The sequence below is a fragment of the Paramisgurnus dabryanus genome, chromosome 8 (genome assembly GCF_030506205.2).
Source record: "Paramisgurnus dabryanus chromosome 8, PD_genome_1.1, whole genome shotgun sequence".
In the NCBI taxonomy this organism is placed as follows: domain Eukaryota; kingdom Metazoa; phylum Chordata; class Actinopteri; order Cypriniformes; family Cobitidae; genus Paramisgurnus; species Paramisgurnus dabryanus.
Window position 1 is genome coordinate 23,623,963 of NC_133344.1, and position 27,790 is coordinate 23,651,752.

General features: G+C 37.6%; 2 protein-coding genes across 9 annotated transcripts; one reads left to right on the forward strand and one right to left on the reverse strand.

The window, feature by feature from the left end:
* Window positions 1-10: 10 nt before the first annotated feature.
* npat (nuclear protein, ataxia-telangiectasia locus) lies at window positions 11-11,235 on the reverse strand. Its single transcript, XM_065281053.2, has 17 exons — window positions 11,057-11,235; window positions 10,632-10,750; window positions 10,291-10,351; window positions 10,116-10,194; window positions 9,970-10,010; window positions 9,610-9,813; window positions 9,451-9,526; window positions 8,894-9,020; window positions 8,712-8,803; window positions 8,530-8,611; window positions 8,316-8,412; window positions 7,989-8,093; window positions 4,647-5,906; window positions 3,619-3,728; window positions 3,421-3,511; window positions 637-1,877; window positions 11-526 (listed from the first exon to the last, which is right to left on the reverse strand). Exons 1-17 carry the CDS (start codon window positions 11,091-11,093, stop codon window positions 446-448), a joined length of 3,903 nt encoding a protein of 1,300 aa, XP_065137125.1. The 5' UTR covers window positions 11,094-11,235; the 3' UTR covers window positions 11-445.
* Window positions 11,236-12,034: 799 nt separating this feature from the next.
* On the forward strand, window positions 12,035-26,917 carry hif1al (hypoxia inducible factor 1 subunit alpha, like). Of its 8 annotated transcripts, none has more exons than XM_065281054.2 (15): window positions 12,035-12,180; window positions 16,553-16,743; window positions 17,006-17,160; window positions 19,124-19,208; window positions 19,341-19,453; window positions 20,985-21,172; window positions 21,677-21,783; window positions 21,877-22,024; window positions 22,107-22,327; window positions 23,988-24,124; window positions 24,201-24,296; window positions 24,398-24,534; window positions 24,809-24,920; window positions 25,000-25,108; window positions 25,488-26,917. In XM_065281054.2, exons 1-15 carry the CDS (start codon window positions 12,158-12,160, stop codon window positions 25,565-25,567), a joined length of 1,902 nt encoding a protein of 633 aa, XP_065137126.1. In that variant the 5' UTR covers window positions 12,035-12,157; the 3' UTR covers window positions 25,568-26,917. The 8 variants fall into 8 exon arrangements, with proteins under 8 accessions (XP_065137126.1, XP_065137128.1, XP_065137129.1 ...); XM_065281056.2 differs by having other exon boundaries at window positions 23,991-24,124; XM_065281057.2 differs by having other exon boundaries at window positions 22,107-22,315.
* The last annotated feature ends 873 nt before the right edge of the window (window positions 26,918-27,790 follow it).

The window sequence follows — 27,790 nt, forward strand, 5'->3', positions numbered from 1 at the left end:
AATAATCATAAAATCAAATACTGATTTATTAAAATAAGTCATACAATAATAAACTTATAAAGGACATAAGAGGAATCTTGTTTAACTCCAGTCTTCTTGTAAAGCAATGCCACCTAGAGGTGAGCAACAGAGAGTCATCTCTTGAACCGAAAAAAGAGTCACATGGTGCATCTGAGAGAATATAAAAGTAATAGTTTTAATGTAGCAGCTGATCTCACACTCTCACACAGTCAAAATAACAGTTTATCCTAAATTATCTCTTTTTTTGTTGTTGTTTGTTTTGAAGAGTGCTAAATTTATCTGGGCCTGTATATCATACTGAAAGGTGAACCTTTCAATATAAATATGATTACTAGGCTAATACGGTGTATATATACAATATTTCACATTCTGAACACATGGCCCGATACGTCCCTGAAATAAAAGCGGCTGTTCTTTAGCGTCATTATTCATCATAGTGCAGAGATGACAGGAATTTATCCACATCTAGGTCATCTGGAAAAGAGTCCAACAGTTTCTTCTGTTTCTGTAAAAAATAACATTGAAATATAAACAATGCCAACATAAAGAGTAATGACTACTGACAATTTTTGGAAAGTGCACAAATAATAAAAGTGCTTTATAATATATGCCCACCTTAGATTTCTTTTTACTGCCCGAGGAGCCAGAAAGCTGTAGCTCTTTTTTTGCTGGAGGACTGGATTCAATGTGCTTTCGTTTCTTGCTTTTAGGAGTGGGCGATTTCCCAGCGCTGGCCTCTTCTTGACGCAAACTGTCTTTCAGCGGACCTCCCGTCCTGGCAGCTCGAGATAAAATCATGAGTGTATGGGCGGCCATGTTGATGCTGTTCTCACTGCCCGCCTCACTGGCAGGACTGCAAGAGGGAATGATATCCGGAGTGGCAGGTGGGGGGAGATTCTTCGGTGTGCTTTCACCCTCCCGCACGTGCCTTACCCGTGACGGGGTTCTCAACCCATCCATTTTCTCCTCCTGTATACATCCTGGTCCAGGTGTTCTTGGGAGCAAGAGATCTGGACAGATGGATGATCCTTGTCTCTTCGACGGAGTTGCCACAGGGGCCTGACCCTGTATGTCATGAAGCATCTCAACCGCCTGTTTGGTCAGAGGGCTCGTCTTGCACAACATTTTACTGGAATTGCTCAAAACTGGCGTCGCAGGTTTTACCGTAGAAACCGTAAGGTCCTCCGAGGGCCGTGCAGCTGTTGGACGCTGCTCTTGTTGATTGCTTTCCAATTCGTTTTCTTTGTTTGCAGTGATACCAGGAGAGTCCTGTAATGTTTTGTCCGCTGGTTTTGACCCTTCCGGTGAACTGGTTTTTGCGTTGCCTGCTGGTTTAGGTTTTTGCACTTGAGCAGGTGATTTTGCACTCTGTGAAACCGCTCCACCATTGTCCTTATTGGATGGTTGTGATTTTTTTTGTAATTGTAATCTTACCAGAGACTCAGGCTCACGGGTAGTTTTGTTGGAAGATCTGTTGCTTGTAGAAGTTAGATCCGTTCTCTTTTCAGTCCCTTTACTTTTCTGGGTTTCTATTTGTTGTTGAGGAACGACAGCTTTTTCAGAGTCCTTTTTAGTTGCATTGTGATTTACTTCAGGCAGTCTGATCGGTTCGATCCTTCTTTTGATGTTGTCAGAATTTAAGTGCTGCTTTGGTTCAGTCCGTTTGTTATCCTTATGAACTTGTGTTGGAGAAGATGAAATGGTGGTTGTGAGTGTGGTTGTCTGTGTTGAACTTTGACCAGCTGTAGTGTTTTCGGGTGTGATGTCAAAGCGCAGGATCCTCCGATGGCTGGGGCTCATGCCACTTGCATCCTTTTGCTGGTCAGAAATCTGAGGAAGCCCTTTTTTGAGTTTGCCTGAAATTCAGAAAAGCATTTTAAATCAATTACTAAATACACAACTGCATAATACACAAACAAATATATTACAATAAGATTAACCTCCAGAGAAACAAATATGCACTTATCCTATTTTCATAACATAAAACAAAAAGATATAATTTGCAATATCTGTTCATGTATTATCGACCAGAAGTAGTAGGGCTGGGCATTATATTGCGTTTTGGGAATATATCAGTATCTTTTCCCAGCAGGATACAAATGAATATTTTTATGGGGTGGTTTCCCAAATAGGGTTTGGATTAAATTAGGACTCTACCAGGATTAGTCATATTAGGGTAATATAACTAATACTGTTATTCCCAAATACAGTACTGTGCAAAAGTCTTAGGCCACCACGACCAGAATTGTTGTTATTGTTTAATGTGCATCCATATTTATTTTTCAATCAATTTATTTATTTTTCAATGTATTTTATTAGGATACAAACAGAAAATACTGGAAATATGTACATAATTACATTTTCAGAACTAAATGTCTTCTTTAGGCATCGTCGGCGTTTAGTGTGACCTCTCTTGGCACTAAACACATCTGGAGCATTTTTGAACAGAATGAAGTAAAAAGACTAAAGGCCGTTTCACACGGTACGCAGCAAAATCGCCGCGCACCTTCAGCTTTTCTCTAGTATTGGAAGCGTTTTGTGCAGCATTTATTGCAAATGAGTAATCTCACGTGATTAACTAGGTGATTTATTTATGTTTTTCCCTCATCACACGTCTGACAAACTATAATTTATACAACTTATTTTGTTTTGGGAAGTATTTAATTATTTTTATAATTATTGTTAAAAATGCTGGATTATGCAACAGACATGCAACTCATTGCCTTTATGCGGTTAATTAATAAACAATCGGTATCGGCCTTTCTCGTGCTGTTGCCGATATGCCAATGGTTTCAAATTCATCAAAAATTGGCCGATAGATATCGGCGGCCAATACATCGGTGCATCACTAATGTCCAGAGAAGGGACAGGATTTTGGGTGCATGAGCAAGGCGTGTGAAATGGCCTTTATTTAAAAAAAAAAATAGAAATTAGGATTTAATTTCATTTAGGTTTAAGAGATCCTGCAGTTTCCTGCTATTGCTCCACATATAAGTGGAAGGGGAGTTTACCCTAAAAACTTGAGACATCAGTTTACATTTTTATACAGTTTTTAATACTACACACACATTTCCTGTATTTTCTGGATGTATTCTAACACTGTTTTTAAATTTTCATCATACACTGTTTTAATAAAGAGGATTATGACATCTCACAAAAGGATTAGACTTGCATGTAAATATTTATTCCACTTTGTAAAAATTACAGAGATAGTTAACGTACATCGCCAATTCATCCAAAAATTACAGAGAGATTTTGGTCAATATCTCCCATCCTTAATAAGCAGCACTAACTAAAAATCTGTTTGCAGTGCAGAAATCATTCAATTTGCCTTTTAAGATATACCACATAAAGTAAAAAATGTAAACACCTGGATGAATAAAAGAAAAAATGTCTTACCAATGTCAGTGTTTTCTTTGGGTACCAGTTTAGGTTGAGATATTACTTTAGGAGGTTGCCTTACAGCGGTTGAACACGGCAAAGACAACATCTGTATAAATATGGACGTATATTAAAAACGTGATATATAAAATTAATTTGTTTTGTTAAAGTTTTAAGCATGGGTTGTACACAGAGAAAAGGACTATAAGTTTTAACCTGATTGGGAAGGACTGTGAGTTTTCCAGTGTTTTGGCCCACAACAGACACGGGAACCATTACATTTTGTAGCAAGGACTGAACTGGTGAGGATATAATGATAGTGGATCCTAAAAAGAAAATGTATTTTGAAACAGAAAAATAATTCAAAGTCACAGAGGAAGACTCACGTAATGAGTGCCTTAAAGGATAAGTCCATTTTCTTAAAAATCCAGATAATTTACTCATATGTCATCCGTGACCTCTTGACGTGATGACGTATTACGTGAGGTCACGCTGGTGAGTCACAGGACCGGAGGAGGACGAGAAGTTGTGGTTTAAAAGTGCATTTTTTAATTTTTCTTGCCAAAAATGACAATCGTTTCGCTAGATAAGACCCTTATGCCTTATTTGAGATCGATTAGAGTCCTTTGAAACAGCAATTTTAAACTGCATTAAAACTGTTAAGTGTTGAGTTACGTGTTAAGTGTTGGGGTCCATTAAAGTCCATTACAATGAGAAAAATCCTGGAATGTTTTCCTCAAAAACAGGGCTCCAGTCTGTCACCAAATGGTGGCATTTTGTCACCAAAATTTGAGAGTGTGCCACTGAATTTTACATCCAGTTGCACATGTGCGACCAGTAGATTTGACCTTTTTTTGTGATGTAACACTGAATTTAAAACAGCACATTGTACTTTCTGCATCTATCATCAAAGTATTTATTAGTAATACAGTGTATTACTAAGTAGAAATTTGAATATTTGTTTAGCATGTTGATTTACGGTATGTGCCTCTAAATTTTCTGGTTGCACCCCTAAAATTTTCAGTTGTGGGCCACTGTGCTCCTAGTCGTAGTTAGTCTGGAGCCCTGAAAAAACATAATTTCTTCTCGACTGAACAAAGAAACACATCAACATTTTTGATGAGATGGTGGTAAGTAAATTATCTAGATTTTCTTTAAGAAAATAGACCAATCCTTTAACATAACTAAACATTAATCTAATACAGAGGTATACAATGTCTTACATAATCAGACTCTTTACTTACCAGGCGAATAGGTCTGAGAGATATTTTGACCCACGGACACAACTGTCCTCTGGCGAGGTGGTGTCGCTACCACATTTGGGATAGATGACACCGTCCCTTGAGGCATGTTACTCGACAGCAGCACTACATTTGATCGTTGCTCCGAAGTGGCTGGATCAGTCACGACAAAATAACTGCCTGAAGACGGGTTAGCAGGCAACAGCTGAATAAAACCGGTTTCGTGACTTGTGGAACGTGCAACCGTAGTCTGTGCATTGCTCAGAAAGTTCCTTGTCGGTGTTCCGAACGTTCCAACACCCTCCACCCCTTGTAAGCTGCTAACAGCCTGCACCGTTTCCTCCTGCGTTATCACCGCAGAGGCCGTGGGCAGGGTCTTGGCAGGAGATTTGGCAGGAGATGACAGGTAGATGGTGGGAAGTCTGTCACCGGTAATGCTGGAGACAGCCTGGTTTAGCGCCGCATCAGTAGATTGCTCATTTTGTTCATCACTTATAATGATTTTCAGAGACACAACTTTACTGGGATCAGTCTCCTTAGCCTGGGTGTCAGAAACGCATGTTGACGCAGGCGGTGCAATGGTGGTGGCACATAAAGCAAGGGCCAATGGGTTTACTAAACCTGCTGTAGGTGCAACAGACCTTAAACCACACGCCTGAGTTTCTTTGTAGGGTGAGTCTGTCTGCTGTGTGTAGGAAGGGGCTGTTGTGTTTAAGGAGTGTGGAGAACCGTCACCAGACACATTCTGTCCCGGATTTCCGATTAACATCCCAGTATCCTTAGCAGATCCGATGGAAACTAGTTGCGGTGGTTCATTCGACACTGGGACTTGATTAATTTGATCACTGCGGCTGTTGATATTCATAGAGTTCTCCTGAGATACCAGCAATGGATTCTGAATATTCACAGGAGTCTCGGAGGATTCATTTTGTGGATCATCCATTTCCATGGCAACTGTTTCCTCTGGGAAAGAGGAGCTTGAGACAGTTTGGTCAGGTGGACGGGAATCCACTTTATTGTTCAATTTTGTGGCTGATGTGACACCTCTTGTATGGCCATTGGTAGATACTCTGGACCTGATCAGCCCTCTCTTTGAGGGTGTGGGTGCTCGTCCAGTGGCTGTATGTGTGTGTGAAGCAGTGGAAGAAGATTTAGACACACTTTGACAGACCAGTGATTTCTTTTTGCTTTTTGACTCCGAAGTGCTCTGGCTGTTTCCTACACTACTTTCTCCCAGTGATGTAGAATCATCCTGTCCGGTGCCTTGCAGTAAACATAAATAATAAAATCATTCAAATTAAATTTAACATTTCACCGCGTCCAAACAGACATGACATGCCAACACATGATAAAAGGTATATTTTCCTTGTTTATCAGAGACTTCATCCTAACCAACCACAACAGTGGATTTTTGCGACGTTGCAGCTGACAGCTCCACCCACACAGAGGTATCATTTAATGAACATTCTGTGCATCATGAATATTAAAGCAACACTATGTAGTTTTTTTTACCTTTAAATAATGTCTCTAAAATTATTTCAATGATAGAACAACTTTTAACTGGACAAATTGTACTGTTGCTGCAACCTGAGCAGCCTCCTAGCTGCTACAAGCACACTCTGTAAGTGGCGTTGGAGGGTAGTAAACACAGCCCCCCCATCCCCTGCCTGCAGAAGAGTGTCTGATACCAGGCACTGTTGCGCTTTTCAACCACATGGGGGAGCTGTAAGTCATTTTTACATGGAAACTACATAGTGTTGCTTTAATAATCAAACATGAATGAGGAGAAACCGATTATAAAAGTTTTGGAAAGCCATTAAAAGCATAGCATTTGGTGCGGCATCACATAAGTAATGAGAACTGATGGTATCACGTGTCTCTGTGTACTCTTCAGCCACAGCACAAGAGGGTGTGCTTGTTCAAGCATGTGACCGGCCAAGGAGAAAAAAAAATGAAGGACGGAAGGTCGCAAAACCAACCCAAACCCCATGCAAAACCAATGTGCAAACAATGACACATGTACAATTATACAAACCATTATAATTATTTAATTAGGATTTTACAATTTTGGACTATAAATAAAACATTTTAGCAATTTACTAGTAACCTAAAAACAATGTTTTATTAATGCGTTGATAATTGCAAAAAGCTGTAACAAGTGGCATCCCCTCACAACTTTAATTCTGCAATAATTAATTTAGCATTAATCTCAGGGTTCCCACACCTTAGTTAACTTCAAATTCAAGGACCATTCAAGGACTTTCCAGGTCCAATACCCTCAAATTTAAGGACTAAATGTGGGGACACATTTCAAGTGAGAGCAAGGTTACATCGTGTTACGTTTTCAGATACAGTGTTACAGTTCAATTTTGAGGGAACTCACGCTGCATCACTGCGATGACAATTTGTTGACACCTCCAGGGGGAAGTGTGTCTGAATGTGTATATCAAATTCAACCAATGGTGATGCTTAACGACAAAGACAGGATGATGCGGGAGCCAGGAAGTATGTCGCTATCTGAACTATTGTCAAAGACGGTTTTACAGGGACTCAGGAAGTATGACAAGAAATACACAGCGTTGCGTTCCCCGACAAGGGAACACTACACTACACAGGGAATAATATAGATTTTTTCCAGAAAACTTCTTGCATAAAATAGATTCAAGCACTTTCAATAACCTGTATCTATGTATGTATCATTTCAAAAACTTCCCAGGGGCTTGAATTGTTTCCCCCATATTCACAAACTTTCAAGGATTTCAAGGACCTGTGGGAACCCTGTAATCTCTACACGTAAAACTGAAAAAACTGTGGGCTCACAAGAGTTCCACAAAGAGCTGCTAGATGGCGCCACTAATTCATACAGCACTGACAGCATAAATCCATATGTAGTATATTTAATGCAATATTTTTCACATATTTACAGTAGTAGACCAATGTGACTTCAAAATAAATTTTCATGATGTTACAAACCTATTTGAATTTCTTTTTTCTGATGAACAGTAAGAAAGATATTTGAGGAATGTTTGTAACCTAACCACTCATTGGTTAAAAACATTCCTCAAAATATCTTTCCTCGTGTTCATTAGAAAAAAAATCATCAGCAACAACATGAGGGTGAAAAAATGGAGACAGAATTTTAAATTTTTTGCATTCCCACCACACACACAAAAAGAAAACTGGATAGACAAATTACTTATAACTGTAATCTTAATGCATTGCATCTTGTCATGGTGTTTGGATGGGGTTTGTAAATACTAAATCTCATTTGTTCTTTTATTGTTCAAAAATGATTTCTCTGCTGTCTAAATTGATCACTGTCCTTAAGATGTTAAGTCATATCACCTGTGTCTGAGGCACTGTCAATGTGGTCGGTCTCATCACTCTCCTGTGCACTAGCGATCAAACTGCCATCAGCCTGTTCACTGCCTTCACCTGTTTTGCTTTTCCCTTAAAAACAAACAAACAATGAAACTTTACTTTTTAAAAAAAGAGCTAGTTTGACATTACAAAGTTGCTACAAAATGGATAATGTGCTTATCGTATTATTATTTGTGACCCTGTCTGTGAAATTCAGCTGGATGTTGAAATACTGTGAACATTATGTAGGATGATTTTATGCAGAAAACAATAAATCACAAAAACTTTATTTGATCTACAACCCAAACTTACCACATTCGAAGAGTTCAAAGAGTGCCTGAAATGCAGGGTCTGACTCAGTCTGTGTTAGTATGTCTTGAATAGCATCATCTGTCATATGAATTTCACCCTGAAAACAAATTTACAATGTTGTGTTAAGGATATTAAGTTTAATACACGAAAAAATACAAAAAAAGGTTGTCAAGATTTTATTACACACATAAACAAACATAAAAAATAAACACACCTGGAGGCCCAGGATTTCATCGATCGACTGTTCTTGTTCCGCTGTTGTACAGACAGCTTTTGACGCCTGAGGACTATTCTCACTTAAAATGATCATACAAAATAATAAACTTAACTATCATATAGTGTCCCAAATTTAACGGTTCTTTAAGTTGTTGATTGACTGTTAGGAAAACTATTTACCTTCCCAAGATTTTGTTGATGTTTTCAGCCAGTTTTTCTTGTAAGGATCTATCATTAAGAATTTTTTCTCTGGCATTTTCTATGACTATTTGCTACAGAAAGAAAATTGACACGATCTTCAATTATACAGGAGCATAAAAATGACCAACTAAGAAAAGACAGAAGAATTAATTGGCACTTACAGATAAGTTTTCCGCCATGTTTTCTTCACTAGGGGTTTCCACAACAAAAGTGCTGTTAGACACTAATGTGGTTCGACTGGTCCCAGTGCTGCCCACCTGACCGCCTCCCCTCCGCCTCGGTGAATCACTACAATATAGAAATCCACTGTTTAGAACGAATGGTTATTGATACAAACTATCTGTCCATGTATAATTACATGTCTGTGACAAATCCCTGAGGAATAAAGGAGGAAATTATATATAAAGTATGGTCAATTTTTTACGTGTATACGAGGGTCTGCATACAGTGCGAAGAGTGCAGGCGTACTGGATTTTTAAAACCCAGCTTACATTGTACACGTTGGTTGCGCATGGGAGTAGAGGAGAATGTTGTATAAAGCCCATGAAATACGTTGCATTTTGTCCCAATGCGCATGCGTCAAACATCTTTGTACACGTACAAGTCAAATAAACTCTGCTTTGCAAGGCTGTGCGTTCGACCGTGCATGCATGTTCGCATACACATAAAAAAACAGACACGATAACATTTCCACTAACAGCAACACTGCAAGTCTCACCATTTTCTGCGTGCAGGGGACAAAGGTCCTGGATTCAGTCTGTGATCAGGCACTAATATCTGCAATGGCGACTCGCCTATAAAGGTGCAAGATTTCAGAGTCTAAAGATTGCACTTACAATTATTACACATCAAATTGAGATTCGAATTTAGGACTCACCTGGCTGACTAAGGCAGAGAGTGGAGGGTCTGGTAAGCTGAGATGTATAAGACACTGGTGTAGAATGTCCCAGCATCCCTTGAGGTGTTGACACAGAGCTGGGGACATCACATTGGCCTGTCACATTGGGAGTTATAGGAGACTGAAACACGGGGAGCGGTCTCTGCTGGCGTGCCATGTACTGAATACTATTCTTGGTGCGCACTTTAAGTGATAAAAACACAAATAAGAATAAATGTAAGTTAGCTATTAGCACTTGCATTTGTGCGTTTATGTTGTCATTATTTTTTTATTATTACTTCCTATTTGGTTAATTTTTCTAAGTTCATGTTTTTATTAGACAAATAAAATAAAGCTTACATCGCTGATTCTGTTGGATAGCTGGAGAGTTTTGCAAAGACCTGCAAACAATAAAGCATGGTTTTAATTAAGATGTGGGTTTTTTTCCAAGTTAAAAAAAAAACATTAAAAGCATGTAGCGTAAAAGTGTAAATAAATGCATTTACTTGATTTGGTTGAGGGTGAAGTCAAGCTTTTTCCATAAGGATGTCAACACAATCGGTATTTGATTTTCTTGACTCGTTTCTGCAGCAGAAATTATGCATTATAATGTTATTTTACGTTCATAACACTTCTCCATTATAATGTAAAGTTACTTGCATTTTACAGTATTGCACTTACCTTTAGCTTTAATGGCAACATATTCGTTTAATATCGTGATCAGGTTTTTCCCAAAAAGAGACTGGTAAAGAAAAAGAAACATCTAAATACATATATGAATCCAACAACAAAATAGTAACAATAATAAAAACAAGAAGGACAGAACTAACAAATATTACAATTACTATTAACAGAGAGCATAAATATTATTCAATAAATCCACTGAGCCTGTTTTATCTCTTTGTTGATAAGTAAAAAGTTTTCCTTTTTAATACATTTCAGTGATTCAGTTAATCACAAAGTGCTTTTCCTGCTTTAAGTATACCATCATTTCTATCTATTATTAACAGAAGTGCACATACAAACACGCAGGCAGGGATGACTCCGTCCTCTGAACTGTGCTCTGCATACTCCTTCAGGTTTGGGCTTTCAAAAATGAAGGCTCGACTTGTAGCAGTGAGACCTTCTTGTTGCAGATAGCCTAAATTCATAGATGGTAAATATAATTTCAGATTTGCATATATTTACAGTACATTACAGTACGTTAGCACTCAAAACTAGCAGGTACATCAGATCACTTTGACATTAACGTTACACTCTTCACTGTTTCAGTTTAGACGTATTTATTAGACAGGTGTCTTGTAAGTTAATGGCCTTCAAAACTACGACTACAAAGCAGTTTATGACAGACATGACATAACTACATGTGTATGTTATATGTATATGCACAGACTATTAGCTCGCTAGCTGCTGGAGAAAATAAAAACAAGAGTCTGGAAAGCGTTACCTAGGACAAGTCTGGCGACGTCAGACGGAAGCAACATATTTCTATGTTATCCGTTGTGACCAAATCTACTGCATTTGATCTATAAAGATAAAGGTCTAATTTAGTCCATAATTTGTCAGAGCCGTTAAAATATTGCGGGTTGTTTCAATCTCACATCCATCGCAACTGTGAAAAGGCGCGGAAATTCTCTTCCTCTAACCCGGATATTGTTTACGTAATACGCTAGAGGAAATGTAGGGAAATGTAGTTTTTTTCTAATGCTTATTGACTGTGGATAACGTTTTTCAATAAATGCTATTGTTTTATTTAATATAAATCTTAACTGTTAGTGCTGTTAAACAAACGATAATAAATAGAATTTTTAGAATTTACATCAAATTGAAACAGAAAAGGTCAAATATTTTCTAACTAGTAAAAATAAAATTGTATGAGCAAATGCATGTAACGTTATATTTTAATTAATAAATACATATACATTCGCCTCTGTCACTCACAATTATTCAGACTTCTACTTTTGTCTGTACACTTTTTTTGTCTGCAGACACTTATTCGCATATCTTTCCTATCTTACAGCGTCTGCTTACATGGTAAAAAGCCTGAAAATGTAAATTGTTATATTTAGCATGGGGTATAGAAAATGTCTTATTTTATAAAAAAGGTTTTAGTCATTGATTTTTTTTACCAAATTTCGTCTTCAATAAAATAATTAATGTTAATAAGTGTTATATAAAATAATTTAGAAATGTCTAGTGATGAGTTTATGTATTGACCTTATATATTTATGTAATTATATTATATATTAAGTATACCAAATATGCAAATAAAAGAAAAGCTAAAATATTCCAGTATTTTTTATATAAATAAACACACTATACTACTTGATTTTAATCATTTTAATTTCAGAAACAACCCATAAAAATGCTGTCTATTTTGATTGATATACCTGCAGTGGCTTTTATTTTGACATCGACCGTTTCGCAGACTACATTCGACTCGAGCCCCTTTTGAGAGATAAACAACCAGCAAGCGAGCAGTTGCGTCTGCAGTCAATTCAAAGATTGAATGTTTTAAAACTTGCTTTGCAGAGGTTTCATTGGAACCATGGTGAACTCTGCTAACAAACGGTAAGGCATTTTGTGTTTTAGAGTGGTTGTAAGAGACATTAAATGTGAAAATTACAAAAGAGGTTGGTAAAGAGGGTGGGGGACAAGATCCTTAGATGTCGACGTATGGCCTTCTTATGTGCATGCGCTGATTGATCCATTGATTTGTCCATTAGCAGTGACTTTCGTTTTTAATTATATTGTTTCTTATTCGTGCCTATGTTGATATAAGGTGTTTGTATGGTTTTGTTTGTTATTTGGCCTGAACATTTTTAATACCTTTGTAAAAAAGACAATAGGCCATGTATATAAATTGCATTGTATAAAGCCTGAAAACATTCCATTTACATAAAAATGCCTCAATGAAACAAAATCTTACCAGGCCGATGTGAATAATTGTGTAATCAATTAATAAGTGCAATTTAAAATGTTCAAGAATTGATACCAGTAACTATTGTTTGGATCAGGTGATCGCTTGACCACATGGGCAGTAAACAACTAGTAGTAAATGTCCTTGGATGTGTTTGCCTAAGTCATGAGAATTTATGATAATGCCTTCTGTTATGTTCCTGTTCCTTTAATTTTTTTTTTTTTTTTTTGAGAATACATAATCTTTGTATAGACTGTTTACAGCTATTGTTTTGTTGTTTGGGGACACTTGCACGTTGACGTGCTGGTCAATGAATAATAAATTATAAAGAGTCTCCAAGTAGATGAATATACAACCATTTACTGTTTAACTACAATGAATACTTCCATTAGTGTGACTGACAAAACACATAAAACATTTAATTGGCTGATAAACGGTTATACGTGTATATTGGATTTTTTACATTTGCACAGCTTTACATATAACCCACAATGATACATATTGGTCGTATCAGTTAAGTAGTGCAACCACAAAACATCAGATATCCACAGTCTTTCACTAATCACTAGGCATGCTTACATTTAAGTAAATTTCGATCGATCTCAAGCACTTATTCTGCATTTTGTTATGCACCAGCTTGTAAGCTCATTAGTATTTTAAATTCTACATTTGCATATGGCTTGCTTAAGACAAAATTGTTGATTTTTTTGTCCTAGTGCGTGCATTATATCCTATCATCAAACAAAAGCGATATACCTTCAGTGCATATCAAAAATATATGAAGTGCAAGCTTCCTAAACCAAGTAAACAGGTCAGAGTACATTATGTTCTCTGTCGGCTGGATATAGCAGTAACTACTGCCTTGTGTTGAAGCTTTTGTTGGCACACTTCCTACAGTCTCCCCCTCCCATCGCCGTGCAAACGAACTTCGCTGAACCACACATCACACAGGGGTCCTATCTGGACAACCCTGCCGCTAGTATTATACCTAAAGAAAGCAAACGTACCGTGGCATTCGCCTGACCTAAACCTCCGTGTCTACAACTGACGATAAAATACAGTAAATGTATTTATCGTATGTGTCCGGTGCGAGCAGAACACGCTGTTCCTAAACACAGCTTCCGGCTGATTGTATGAGCGCGCGGAACTCACGAGACCTTTAAATAGCGAGTGCGATCGGTCCACTGTTTATCGTCAAATGAAGCATAATTTGAAGTGAATTTATTCGATATTTTTGCCTTATAAACAACTCAAACGAGAAACCTAAAGGGAGAATTCCAACCCATTAAGGTGTTTATTTGTAGGTTTAATTTTGCGATTTATTTATCTTAGTCTAATATTTATATTCTTAAGCTCAGCCCGCAGGTTATATGTCTTCATTTGAACATTGCTCACAGCCTGCCATGCCGCCTTTATGGGGCGAGGTTCAGATAAGTTCGTTTGGGTTGGGAGAGAGAGGGTGTTACACTACAGAGGTCGTCCTACAATAAAGTGTTGACATTTAACCAAAAAACTTTATACTCTTAGACAATCCACAGCAATGAAAACAGTGCGAAAGTTGGGCGTGACGTCTCAAGGACACGATGTTCCTGTTTGCTGTAAGTGCGTCATGAGGCTGCGCGCCCTACATTTGAAAAGCAATTTACGTCAAGTGTTCATATCAAGCTTCACATAGACATTTTAAGATATCAATAAGTTAGTGAAATTTTAAAATCAGGGCATATTTATATATAAATCTGTCAACATAAAGCCATTATTTGCATTGCGTCCTGTTCTGGTTTTATATATCGTACCGTAGGGTTAATTCAATTTATTTAACTACTTACCTGTCTTATTTACCTGTCTAAACTAATTTCTCATGTTACCTATTATTTATAACTCATTGCCTTAGTAATGGAGTACAAACAGTATGTCCTCCTAATGTTAACTTATATTGCAGTAAAAGCTATCAAAGCTATCAGATACAAAAGCCATTAAGTCATTAAAGTAGTTGCATTTTGTGGTCTCTCCCTCTCTCTCTCTCTCTCTCTCTCTCTCTCTCTCTCTCTCTAAAGTAATTTATTGCCATGGCTGTGTTTAGTTACAATATAACCAAAGCTTATATATAAGAAACAACTTTCTCTCTCCTTCTTTGGATCTAACGTCCCCTAAAACAAGAACTCTCAAATATCACCCTAAAAAGAGAAGTAAAAACATGTGAAAAGTGCATGATGTGCTTTTTCTGTGTATTATTTTTAGTAAGGATTGTGGAATGTGTTTGTAATGGTCATCCTATACTGGTTTTACCCACAATGACCACCGGCTGTGAGCGGATTATTGTGTAACGTGAGGTGGTCACCTGGGGCTTGAAATAGGATCCTGGTTCTTGCTTCGTCTTATCTCAAATATTCAGCTTTTTTCTCTTCTAAGATGTTATATGACTACATCCTATTTGGTTAGTTGTTTAAAATTAAGTTAGGGCTGCATAAATCGAAAAACTAATCAGAATTTACAATTACGGGTGAAACAATTACATCATCACCGATTGCCCCAATAACAGCTGTCCATTTGTGCTCATTTCTGTGCATTTCAGCAGTATGTTTTGGCAACAAACACAGTGGTGAATCAGAGATTTAAAAAATGATAAGTTGACATCTCCTTTAGCCACTCATTTTGGATTTTGTACTAACAACATGATTCCCATAATTATGTCATTAACATTATATTATTGAGTTTTGGATGTTTAGAAATTACCATGCAGCAGCTTCACAGAAAGTTATAAAATATCTTGCTTAATCGGCAATAATAATCGTTCAGCAATAAATTATCTGTTCATTGCCAACTAATTCTTATTTTATTGTTTCATTATATTCTCAGGTCTATACTGGTTGCAGAAGTTTTATGCGTAAATAATTGCACACTAATTTCATGTACCCATAAACAGTTTGCTTTGGCAGTTTTCCATTCAGTGTTCTTTCTCAGGACTTTGCCTTCATTCCGGTTGTTTTACTGGTTTTTGATATTGACTTAGCACACAAAAGGTATAATTATACAGAAGGTTTGTGTACCAAATCTTCTTCTGGCTTTTTTTGACCAAAAGAGTTTTGGTTTAATGATCTGTTGTTAAATTTAAGTCAGGTGGTTACAAATAGTAATTTGACCCAGGGAGGTGACGCAAAACTCTATTTTTGTGTATTTTGTCTATGTAAGGCCTCACACTCGGTTTCTGTGTACAAACATTGTGTTTGATGTTTTCTGGTATGCTGCAGATTATACAAACATGATGTGGTTTTTTACTTCGCCAAAGTGCACAAGGGCGGTTTGACCGAAAACAGACTAAATGTTTACAAAAGTGTGTGGCTGGAACACAGCTTGTCAGATGCACGTTTCTGTCCTGTTTAGATCCTATCCAAGTATTGTGTTACACAATAGGCAATAAATCAATCCCGTATAACGTGCATATTACAATCTACCGGCAGAGGAGTTTATCCTGTATAGTGTTTACTGAACAAAAAATGTTCAGTAAAAAGTATGTCAAATGTTTGGTGGGGCATTTTGGAATGTCAGGGGTCGTCAAAGTTCATTCCCGTTCAAAGCAAAGGAGGAGGTCACAGACTCCGAGGGGCTGGGAGGAGACTTTATCTGATCAGGAAACACGGGGGAGGGCCGCAAGACCGGCTTTACTGTTATAAATGCAACAAAGCAACTCGAAATGCCTTTGCTGAATGCTTCAGGCAAGTGGAGGAGGGGAACAAGACCCCAGCCTTTTTTTCCAAAAGTTTATCTGGCACTTTCTCTGGCAAGAGACAGCGTAATAACACGTTTACAGCTGGGACAAATGTTTTGAAGGAACAAAGGCAACATGTAAGAGGCGGAAAAATTATGTGTTTCCAACTTTGTTGAGCAACAGTGGATTACTTAAAAAAAAAAAAAGATTTAGTCTGGGAAAATGATTTTCTTTTTACACTTTTGGCTTCTGCCCTCAAAGCAATGATGTGTTTGATTTATAATTCTCCTAAACTGGTTTGTTTTTACCTCATTTAGGCCCAGTTTGGAGCAGCGGAAGGTGCGTTCGCGGGATGCGGCACGATGTAGGAGGAGTCAGGAAACAGAGGTGTTTTATGAGCTGGCTCACTCTCTGCCTCTTCCACGACGTATCGCATCCCACCTGGACAAAGCTGCCATCATGAGGGTTGCACTCAGCTATCTGCGCATGAACCGTCTAATCCAATCAAGTGCGTGTTACAAAACTGTATAAGAGCTTTAAAACATGAACATAATTTAGGGAATAATGTTTAACAAATCATTAGTTACAAAGTTATATAATCAGAAATGCATTGTCAACATTTCCAGTATCATTTTAAATTGTCTGTACATCTCCCTCGAGCACCTTTAGGGGCCCTTTGGGGTCCAATGGTCAATTGTGAAATTGTTTGTGTGTCAGATTTGTCTCAGTTGCCCTATGCTGATTTAATTTTTGGTTCATGTGACCTACAGCAGGGTCCACCAAAACACAGGCTCATGAAGAGGTAGAGGATCCCACTGATGGGTTTTATCAGCAGGCACTGGCAGGCTTCGTTCTGGTCCTGACAGAAGAAGGAGACATGGTCTTCCTCTCAGACAGTGTCAGCAAATATATCGGCATAACGCAGGTGAGTGCAGCCCCTTCGTATTGCAGTACTTCATTTATGCATACGCAGTGCGAATTAAGGGTCGGTGATATATTGAGTATTTATTATTTATAGCACAAGGCTGTTGAATGCTTTATTCTGATTGGTTGAGAAGTGTTCCATGGGTGTGCATTACTTTTTTGATAAACGCACACCTAACGCTTCACGTCATGACGCATTACCACCTTGGGTGTGCATTTCGAACATTTGTATTGTAAATATTTTTATATTACAAAATATTTTAAGGTCTTGTGATATGGCGGTTATCTTTTCTAAGGAGCTTGTGAATCACTGTGATATTTTGACTGGTGAATTTTGTTGCTCAAAGTATTTAATTAGATGCAACTTTGAATGAAATGAAATGGAGTTGACATCTAAACATCTAAACATTGCAGTTGATTGTAGGGCAGTAACTTAAGTCTTCTGTGTTCTCTTTGTATGGTATGGCATGTTCATGTTACGTGTGTGACAGGACCATCTCAAAATAAGTCCGTTCCTGAGGGAACATCACATGAAGAGCTGAGATGCAAAACCCTCTAATAAATGTGTCTGACATGTTTTCTTGTAAATTAGCTTTTTTTTAATGGATTCTGCCAACAAAACGGTATTTCTGAATGGCTTGAGGCCAGGATTAAGCATATTTAAAGCAAAAGTATTCAGTGAATGTATGATACGTGTTGTTTCAGTGCATTCGGTCAATGTCATCTTTATCTTTTAGCTGCTTTTGCATCTGAGCATCTCATATGTGTTGTTTTTGTCCTGGCTTATGAATGAACATTTATTTTTGTAGTTTAGCTTTGATTAATCCTAAAACGTGAGCAGATTGATGGATTGCTTTGTGCTAAATTTCTACGACTTGAACTTGATTTGTATCTGAAAACGCATCTATTTATTATGATTTTGGTTTTCTTGATTATTTTAAAGGGGTCATGACATGTTTCATTTAATTATTTTATTATGTTCTCTGAGGTGTACTTATAATATTACTCAAGTTTTTTTGCAGAAAAACATTATTGATCATCCTCTGACTGAAACGGTCTGATTTGTGTGTTTCCCCTTTAAGAGCGCTTGGCCTGGCTCGATGTCCTGCCCACCACTATGATTGACAGCCTACATGCTGCGGCTACTACACAGTTTTACGACAAATACAGCTTCTCAAATGGTCTATCAAGCACTTTGTGTGTTTATTCATGTCACAGACAGCCAAACAATCGCACACCGATAACATTTTTAACACTTAAGGAAGCATATAAACGAATCACTAGCGAGCATTTCGTTCTCAGCTGATGTGCACAAACACTGCAACACTGTACATCAGTGGGCGGAGCCAACGATACGTTAATGTGCTTTGTCTTTCTCTGGGGAAGAGAAGGGGAGGCTGCAGATCTGGAGCAGGAAGGAATATATCTATATGTCATTTTTAAATTAAAAGTCTTTTCCGGAGAACAATTACATAAATGCTTTAGTTATTGATGAGGGCGTTTTAAATTATAAAACTTAAAGGGTGTATTAATGAGAAAAGACCTGCCTTGTCAATAGATCAAGGCAAAATTGATTCTTAATGTCATGACCCCTTTAATGTTACAGGGAAGGGAAGGAACGTCGCAGTGATAGTAGGTTATATGAGGGACGGGGAATGAAATCCCACACACATGCCCTACATTAACGTTCTTTGAATTGCAAATATAAATAGATGATATATGTATTCTAGTTTAGGCAGTTAGGCTCTCATGATGTTCAGGTGATTCATTCCTGGCAATTAAAACCTAAAAATATTCTTAAGTACACTAAAGGTACAGATATTAATATATGCCAAAGGCTTTGAACTTTGACACTAAATAGCTGGTCACATGTAGGACATTATTTACTATTCTTGCCCATCACCTGTCAAATCTCCATGTTATGGTTATGTCTTGTTTTAAATCTTGATTATTGTGATTTACAGCTGGAGCTGCTTGGACAGAGTGTGTATGATTTTGTTCATCCATGCGATCAAGATGAAGTGAGAGACATCCTCACCAGCAGACCGGGTAAACAATTGTATTTGGATATAAAATAAATGTCCTACTGCTTATTTGGCTCCTTACAATGGTTCACAGGAATATGCTGTACATATTCAGGAATCGGGACAGAACAAAAATGTCTTTTTTTTTAAACCTCAGGTCTCACTAAGAAAAACACAGAGAAGTTGATCGAACACAATTTTTTCCTTCGAATGAAGAGCACTCTTACCCACACGGGACGAACCGTGAATATTAAGGCTGCAAACTGGAAGGTACATATAAGCAACAGATCTTAGATTTATTCATTCATTTTAACAGATGCTTAATCCACATATATGTGAACATTTAACTTTGTCCAAGGAGCCAACATCACACGAGCATATTTGTGACCTAGTCTGTGAAAACCATAGACGGTAAAAAAAGATGGACGACTCCCGTTCGCTCTCTTCCATTGGTGAAAAGTGAAGCCCCCAGTGTTCCGATACAGCGTTGACGTTGACTTCTCGCAGAATGCGCATATCAGCTGTCTATCATGACGTGACACCATAGCATTAAATAACTAACTAAAAACTTATTTTAAAAACAAACACTTGAATTTACATCAGCGTGATAAAAACTACAGTAAATGACAGAAACCAGCCTTGGAAAAAAGATAATTGAAGTTTAATTAAGTTGTTTAGTTGGTCTTAAGTCCCATTGAATAACATGGGGGAGTCGGGTTTATAACCTATACCGGGACCAGTCACTGGGGGGCGATCTTGACGTTTTGACTTTACTTTTCAGGGCTTGTGCGGCATGCTTGATGAAAACCCAGCTTTCTACATAAATCATCATAATTTAAAGAACATTTAACCTTTTATCTTTAAAAGGTTAAATGTTGGTCGTGTAAAATATTGAAATCAAATTTTGAGCTCCAAATTTCAGTTATGAGAAATTAGCATGGATTTTAAAAACAAGGTCACATATATGTGGCCTCACGATATGGTACATATCACGATACTTGAAGATGGTACTATGCGTCACTGTACGTGCAATACACTGCATGTTACGATACATTGCAATACTTTTTCTCTTTTTTTTCTTATCAAAAATGTTTTTTAAAAGCCAAAGTGCTTCCACACGTCGGCTTTGAAAGCTGCAGGCGTGTTTAAATATTTTGCCATTTTCTCACTCCCACTAACTTCTGAGACAATGGCCGAATGGCTGTATATAACCGACAACTGGACAGCGAAAACTACAGCAGCGGCGGAGGTCATTTGACGCACATGGAGGGATTTGATTTTTTTTCCCGATACTAGAGCTTGAAATATCGAAACACTAATCACGATAGTTGCCTGTATCGATATTTTAACACAGCCCTAGTTATAAGTACATTTTTACAAGTGACCAAGTTAAATCAATACTGGTGTACTTCCTTAGCTTTTTTATATACATATAACACCTGTTAGTTTCTATTTAGAGGGTGTAGATAGCACTATGGTGCATGCAGGACTGTATCAGCATTACCACTTCACATCAGGCTGGTTCTTTGTTGAACTGTAGCCAAGAGTACATAAAACAAGACTCAAATACACACAAGGCAGACGTCCAGTTGTATTTTGTTCCCAGTCCAGAACATTTTGCGCGTTTCACAATACTGTGTTTGCGTCTGTATTACGTTGATAAATTAACAAACAGTCTCCACATGGGCCAAAGCATTGCTATCTTTTTAGTTTCTGGCATTTCATTTTAGATGCAGAGTCATTTAAACCAAGGATCTAAAAGTACATTCCTATAAAAGCTCTCTTCCCTTTTTTTCCCTAGGTTCTTCATTGCACAGGACACATGCAGACTCTCAGCAGCGAAGATGAAAGTTCGCCCCCTGCTGTCAGATTCTTGACATTGCTCTGCGAGCCCATTCCTCACCCATCAAGTGTTGAATTCCCACTGGACAGCAGCACCTTCCTCACACGCCATAATATGGATCTGACTTTCACACAGTGTGACGGGCGGTAAGAGCAGAAGTTTAAATACATCACAGCATACTTCACTCCCACGCACTAAATGGTTGTAAAGGTTTAATATCTTTAAGATGGCACAGTGTTGAGTAACTCAAGCGGGTCAGCTTTGTTTTTCTATGACACGTTGAGCTCTGTTCACCTCTTTGGAAGAAATCCAAATTCAGCCGCCTACCTGATGTTAAATCTAACCACAGTTACTCAGATAAGCGAATTACACAATCTTTCTGCAAACACAAAAGCCTGTAAGCTTGAGGCTGTTTGGATTGTTATTGTGGCTTTTGCATGTGCGTGCATGTACGTGACTACTTCATTCACAGCGTGAGAACGGCTGTGTCTCGGATTTCCTCTGGTTTACAATCCGCTTGTAATAGGAGCTCTATAGGATATGCTATTTATAGTTCGGCTTTGAGCACAACAACAGTTAAGTTCCCTGAAGGAAATTTTAAAAGTATGCAAATATAAATGAACTAAACTTGTTGGCTTTTTGTGCCACAGTGTCACCGAGCTTGTTGGATACCAACCAGATGATCTGATTGGCCGGTCGGCTTATGAGTTCTTCCACGCTCTCGATTTTGATCATGTGACCAGGAGTTTAAACATCTGTAAGTTGGTTTCCTACTCTATTCTTAAATTTGTATGACATAATTAAACCATAAATTTTCGGCCAACTTAATCACAATTTGCTTTTTACTCAGTGTTCTCTAAGGGTCAGGTGTACACCAATCACTACCGCTTTTTGGCTAAGAATGGAGGTTTCGTTTGGACCAAGACCCAAGCCACCGTCCTCTACAACAGCAGGACCTCTCAACCTGAAGCTGTGGTCTGCCTAAACTTTATCCTTAGGTACCCGGTTCGGCATAGCATCGCATTTTAAGTTTGCATTAATGTTGCGTGGCAAGGGCTCATTTTTGTGTCTTTTTGGTAGTGGGGTGGAGCAAGCAGAAGTGGTCTTTTCTTTAGAACAGACCTGTGATAAACCAAAAGTCAAAATTGAGAAGCTGAGCATAATGGAAGAAGAGGACTCGGATATGGAGGAGAGCAGCACTGCTAAGCTTTACTTCCAGATGAAGGAGAACCCTGAGGAGTTAATGCAGCTGGCACCTCACTCTGGCGACGCCATTATTTCACTAACAGGTGGCTTCACAGGTGCTTGTTTTAGCTCAGTAGACTGTTTAAACTTTCTGTATTTCTTAAAGGGGAAGTGTCACTTTTTATTAATGTTTAAAATATGCAAGACTCGTTCCCCTGAGAACTGTAAACTCGTTAGTGCTATAAAAACCAGATTGACAGCATTATTGGGTCCATCTGTTTTTCCAACCAATAGTCTTAAATGCAAATATTACTGCAATTCAGTTAAATCCATACTCTAGCCAAATACCAAAATTACCGCTTGATTTATTCACCCTCAAGTCATCCGAGAATACACGTCCATCATTTTTCAGGCGAGCACATTTGGAGTTATTTTAGTAAATGTCCTTGTTCTTCAAAGCTAGAAAACAGGGATCAGGGAACAACTTTAAATCCCTAAAAAGTGCATCCATTCTTCATAGTAGTTATCCACATAGGTCTTCAAGGGGTTAATAAAGGTTTTATGTGTGTAATCGATGCATTTTTTATCCATATTTCAAACTTTATAAACTATAATAACTAGCTTCCGGTAACAATGCCATACCTTTATTAACCATTTGGAGCTGTGCACTTTTTGGCATATTAAAGTCAGAAGTTGTTCCCTGATCCCTGTTTTCTACCATTATTAAGCTTTGAAAAGCAAGGCAATTTACTAAAATAGCTCCAAATGTGTTCGTCTGAAAGATGATGGATATGTGAATCTCGGATTGCTTGAGGAGGGTGAGTAAATCATGGGGTAATTTTGATATTTGGCTGTAGTATCGCTTTTAGTGACTTAAAATTATATGCTTCTCCTTTAAAGGGACACTCCACTTTTTGTTTTTTTTAAATATGTTCATTTTCCAGCTCCCCAAAAGTTAAGCATTTGATTTTTACCGTTTGGAATCCATTCAGCTGATATCCGAGTCTGGCGTTAGCACTTTTAGCATAGCTTAGCATAATTCATTGAATCTGATTAGACCATTAGCATTGCGCCTAAAAAATGACCAAAGAGTTTCAATATTTTTCCTATTTAAAACTTGACTCTTCTGTAGTTACTATGTATTGTACTAAGACTGACGGAAAATTAAAAGTTGCAATTTTCTAGGCAGATATGGCTAGCAACTATACTCTTATTCTGGCGTAATAATCAAGGACTTTGCTGTTGTAACATGACTGCTGGAGGCGCAATGATGAATGACGCAGCAGCTGAAAATAGTCCCCTTAGTAACTTTCAATAGCAGGGCACAATTTTCGGGCGGTGAGTAATATCATTGCGCCTTCAGAAGTCCTTGATTATTACCCCAAAATTAGAGTAGAGTTCCTAGTCATATCTGCCTAGAAATTTGCAACTTTAAATTTTACGTCGGCCTTATTATGCGATGTTACTACAAAAGAGTCGAGTTTTAAATAGGAAACATCGAAACTCTTTGGTCATTTTTTTTAGCGCAATGCTATTGGTCAAATCAGATTTAATGGATTGTGCTAAACTATGCTAAAAGTGCTAGCGCCAGACCCGGAGATCAGCTGAATGGATTCCAAAATGGTAAGAAGCAAATGTTTAACTCTAGTAGAGCTGGAAAATGAGCATATTTTCAAAAAAAATGGAATGCCCCTTTAAGTTTAAACTTTCTTCAAAATCAAAGTTGACGCTTGCATGAAGCTGATCTGATTATATTAGTGTTATGTTTTTTTGCAGAAGGTGTGGAGTTGTCTTTCTGCCGTCCACCAAGTCCCAACAGTGTCCCAGAATGCCCTCAGGACTTTTGTACACCTGAACTCCGCAAACTCCTCTCACCAATATTCGACAAGCCATCCAAAGCCCCACCTGCTGCTGTATGTATTCGAGCATTTGATTCGGTTGATCCTTGTTAGATTAAATGTTTGCTGACTTTAAAGATCTGATTTTCAGAGCCCAGATGAAGAGCTACCTATGGAGATGGATGGGGTGGAGAGGTTCTTCGCCGTTAAACCTGAGGAGAGCGTACCTGTTAAAGGATTGACAGAGGTAACACAGTGCAGTGTTTTTAGAGATATGTTTTTTAATTGAACTCTAAACTGATTTTTTCTCACAAAGATGACGCATGACTCTCTCTCGATCTGTGACAGAACATAGATGAGCTGGATCTGGACATGCTAGCTCCATACATTTCAATGGATGATGACTTTCAATTGACCTTCCTGCCCCAGGGCACCGAGACGGCCACATCATCTCCAGAAATGCGAAGCAACACTTCAAGAAAACGGTAGGCTGATAAATAAGTTTTAAGCATAAGATCATTTTGATTTAGGTTCTCTTCCTATTAATATATGAAGAGTTCAGATGCAAAAGCCGTTAAACGCCACCTGCATCAAAAATTACGTTGAAATGCACTAAATCAGGCCATTTCAGAAATACAGTTTTTAGGCAGAATCCATTAAGATGCACTTAGCAGGTTTTGCATCTGAGCTTCTCATAAGGATTCAAACACCACACAAAGGGGAAGATATTTAAAGTCTCTGTGTACTTCTTTACTACAGAAGTTTAGAAGATGAGGAAGAGGATGACATTCCTGTTTTGGCTATCAGATGGAAGACAAGACAATTGAGCAGCTCCATAGAGGAAGACCTGCTGCTCAGCCACAACATACTGGTAAGGAGGATTAATTTGAAACTAATTTTCTTAGGACCTCAAAAAGCTGATTTTTAATTCCCTGTCATTTAATTTGCAGAAAAACTATGTTTCGGAAGAATTTGAGTTGCCTCCTCAAAAGCGAACTCACCTTTTGACTGATCGAGATCCTTTGCTGGGCGAGCATCAGGCTTTGTGTGATACAGCAGGTACGCCCACATGAAATCTATTACATTTTGTACTTCTGTCATCATTTACTCACTCTTATGTTGTTGCAAACCCGTATAAATGTCTTTTGTTCTGATAAACGATAAGAAATTTTTTTTGTGACCAAACTGATCAGAGGCCCCATTGACTTCCATAGTAGGAAGGTAGAATACTATGGTAGCGAATGGGGCCTCTGATTGGTTTGGTTACAAACATTCCTCAAATTATCTTCCTTCGTGTTCATCAGAACAAAGAAATTAGTACAGGTTTGTAGCAACATGAGAGTGAGTTAATGATGACATAATTTTAATTTTTGTGTGAACTATCCCTTTAAATGCATGTCAGCCTGTTATTGACCATCTGTTCTTATTTTGTTAACAGCTCTGATGAGGGATAACTTTATCACCCGTCCGCCTGACTTAATGAAACCACTTGCTGACACCCTGTCATCACTCACTTGAAAGGAAGATGACAAAGAAGATCACAGCTGTCAGCGTGAAAACCAACCGGTTACAGGGAGGGTTATAAATAAATAGTCAGCATCCTCTTAATATACTCAACAAGCATCAATGTAACACATTACAGAAAGCGATGTTTTGCGCACAACATTTGGAGGATAATGGGCTGTCAAATTATATTCTTTCACCTAAATTTGTACCATTTTTCTTTCTTTTTTTTTGGTATACCATAGGGAAATTTCTAGTTATTTTAGTCAGTATTGGTTTATAGACCAAATAGATTTAGTGTGGTGTAGTCAAATAAGATCCATTGGGTGTCCATTTGCATTAAAGACCTTGATTGTAGAATTGACAGAAAAGACATGTCCAAGAAAACATTGGTGCTCTGAATACCCGAGTTTTGTGCCGGTCACTCCAAATTCGTTCAAGCACAAATTGGGCCACAGGTGTTCGTAATTATTCAAAAATGAGAATATATTAGGAATAGTTAGACTCAACTGTTATACCATATTTAGCCTTAATCTAAATCTGTAAATCTCACAATTTCAAGCATAACATCACCATATTGAGGCTGTATTGTATTACACACAGCAATCCTCTGCTTCAACAGGTTTATAATTAAAGGACCGTTTTGTCCTGTGATGGAATTATGGGATCGAATGGATATAATCATGCTCTTGATGTAACAGATAATTCACTGAGGCCATGGCTGACAAACGCAACAAATACTCTCTGGTGACATCTTTTTATAAAGCATTTTATATACTTTTGCAATACAGTCTTGTGAAGCTATACTTGTGTATTTTTGGTGTTTAACTACAAATATTGTTTTCTGTTGTGTCGAAAATTTAAATTACACATATAACCGTTTTTAAATAGACTGTGGTGGTGACGCACTGCAGTTTAATAATTGACTGAACATCGTTTGTCTTTTTAATGAGAGATGATATAACAACCAATTTGCTAATGAGTTGTTTAAAAAAAACAGTTCACAGTAATCATCTTTGGCAAATCTGATCTTGTTTTATGTTGATATTACAAGTTCTGGATCATCCTTTACACATCAGCGATCAGTTTTTAAATAGTGGTGTACAAGGTTAGTTGTGGTGCTTTTCCATTTTACTGTGAATCTGTTCTGTTCCCCTAATTTCTGTACAGTGTAGCTTGTACAGACGTGATTCAAGGGGCCTTATTCAAATGGTATGAACTATGAAGACATGCCTTTTTACATATGGATTAGTTCTTTAAATACTCCAGACTTTGTGTATATTACTTGTGTATTTTTGGATCATTTATTTTCAACGTACTTTTATCTTGCATCAACAGGTAAAGAAATAAAACACGTTCAATGCATACCAAAAGTGTCGTGTTTGCTTTGTACCGCACAGTGGTGAGTGACATCACAGCGGCTGTTGTTATGGATACTGATGGCCTAAAAGCTTTACTTGTTTTTCAATACAGATGGCATTGTTGGGAAACAAAATAGGTTATTTGTGTCATCACTTACCATTGTTTACTCGATATCATCAATAACAATCAAATACCAACCATCCAATGAGAACATGCTTTCTAAGAATGATGTCCGTTTCTCAATCCGACGGCTGAAGCCTCCGGAAGTCGCACACGCAGTACATTCGCAATCGCAAGTCATAAACATATTACAACACTTTAACTAAGAATAATAGGGAAAATAAAAGTCAACTTTATAATTATTATTATTTTTTTTTTTTTTTGCAAGAACTAACAGAACATACATACAAAAACATTGACATACAATATCGAGACAATATACAGAGAAAATAATGATAAATAATAATAAATAAAGAAGAGGACAAAGGAAAAAAAAGAAACAAAAAAAAGAAAAAGTAAAGAAAAAAATAAAGGGGCTATCACCTAAACAGTATCAGATGAAGAGGTCAAAAGTAGAACAGATCCTAACTGTACTTATGGCTTTCTTATTAGTGGAGGCTGATATTACATTCAAGTAATTTTGCAGATCTTTCAGGAAGACAGAGAATACAGGTTTAGAGTTAGAGAATTTACATTTGTGAATGTAAAATTTGCTAAGAAAAATAATTAAATTAACAATAAAGCAAATATTTGTTTTTTTGGGGTCAGTGTCATAAAACCCAAATATAACGTTTCTCAAACGTACTGCAAATCCTGGCAAAATCTTACACTTAACAAACACATCAATATCTTTCCAGAACTTTTGTACATAAAGAC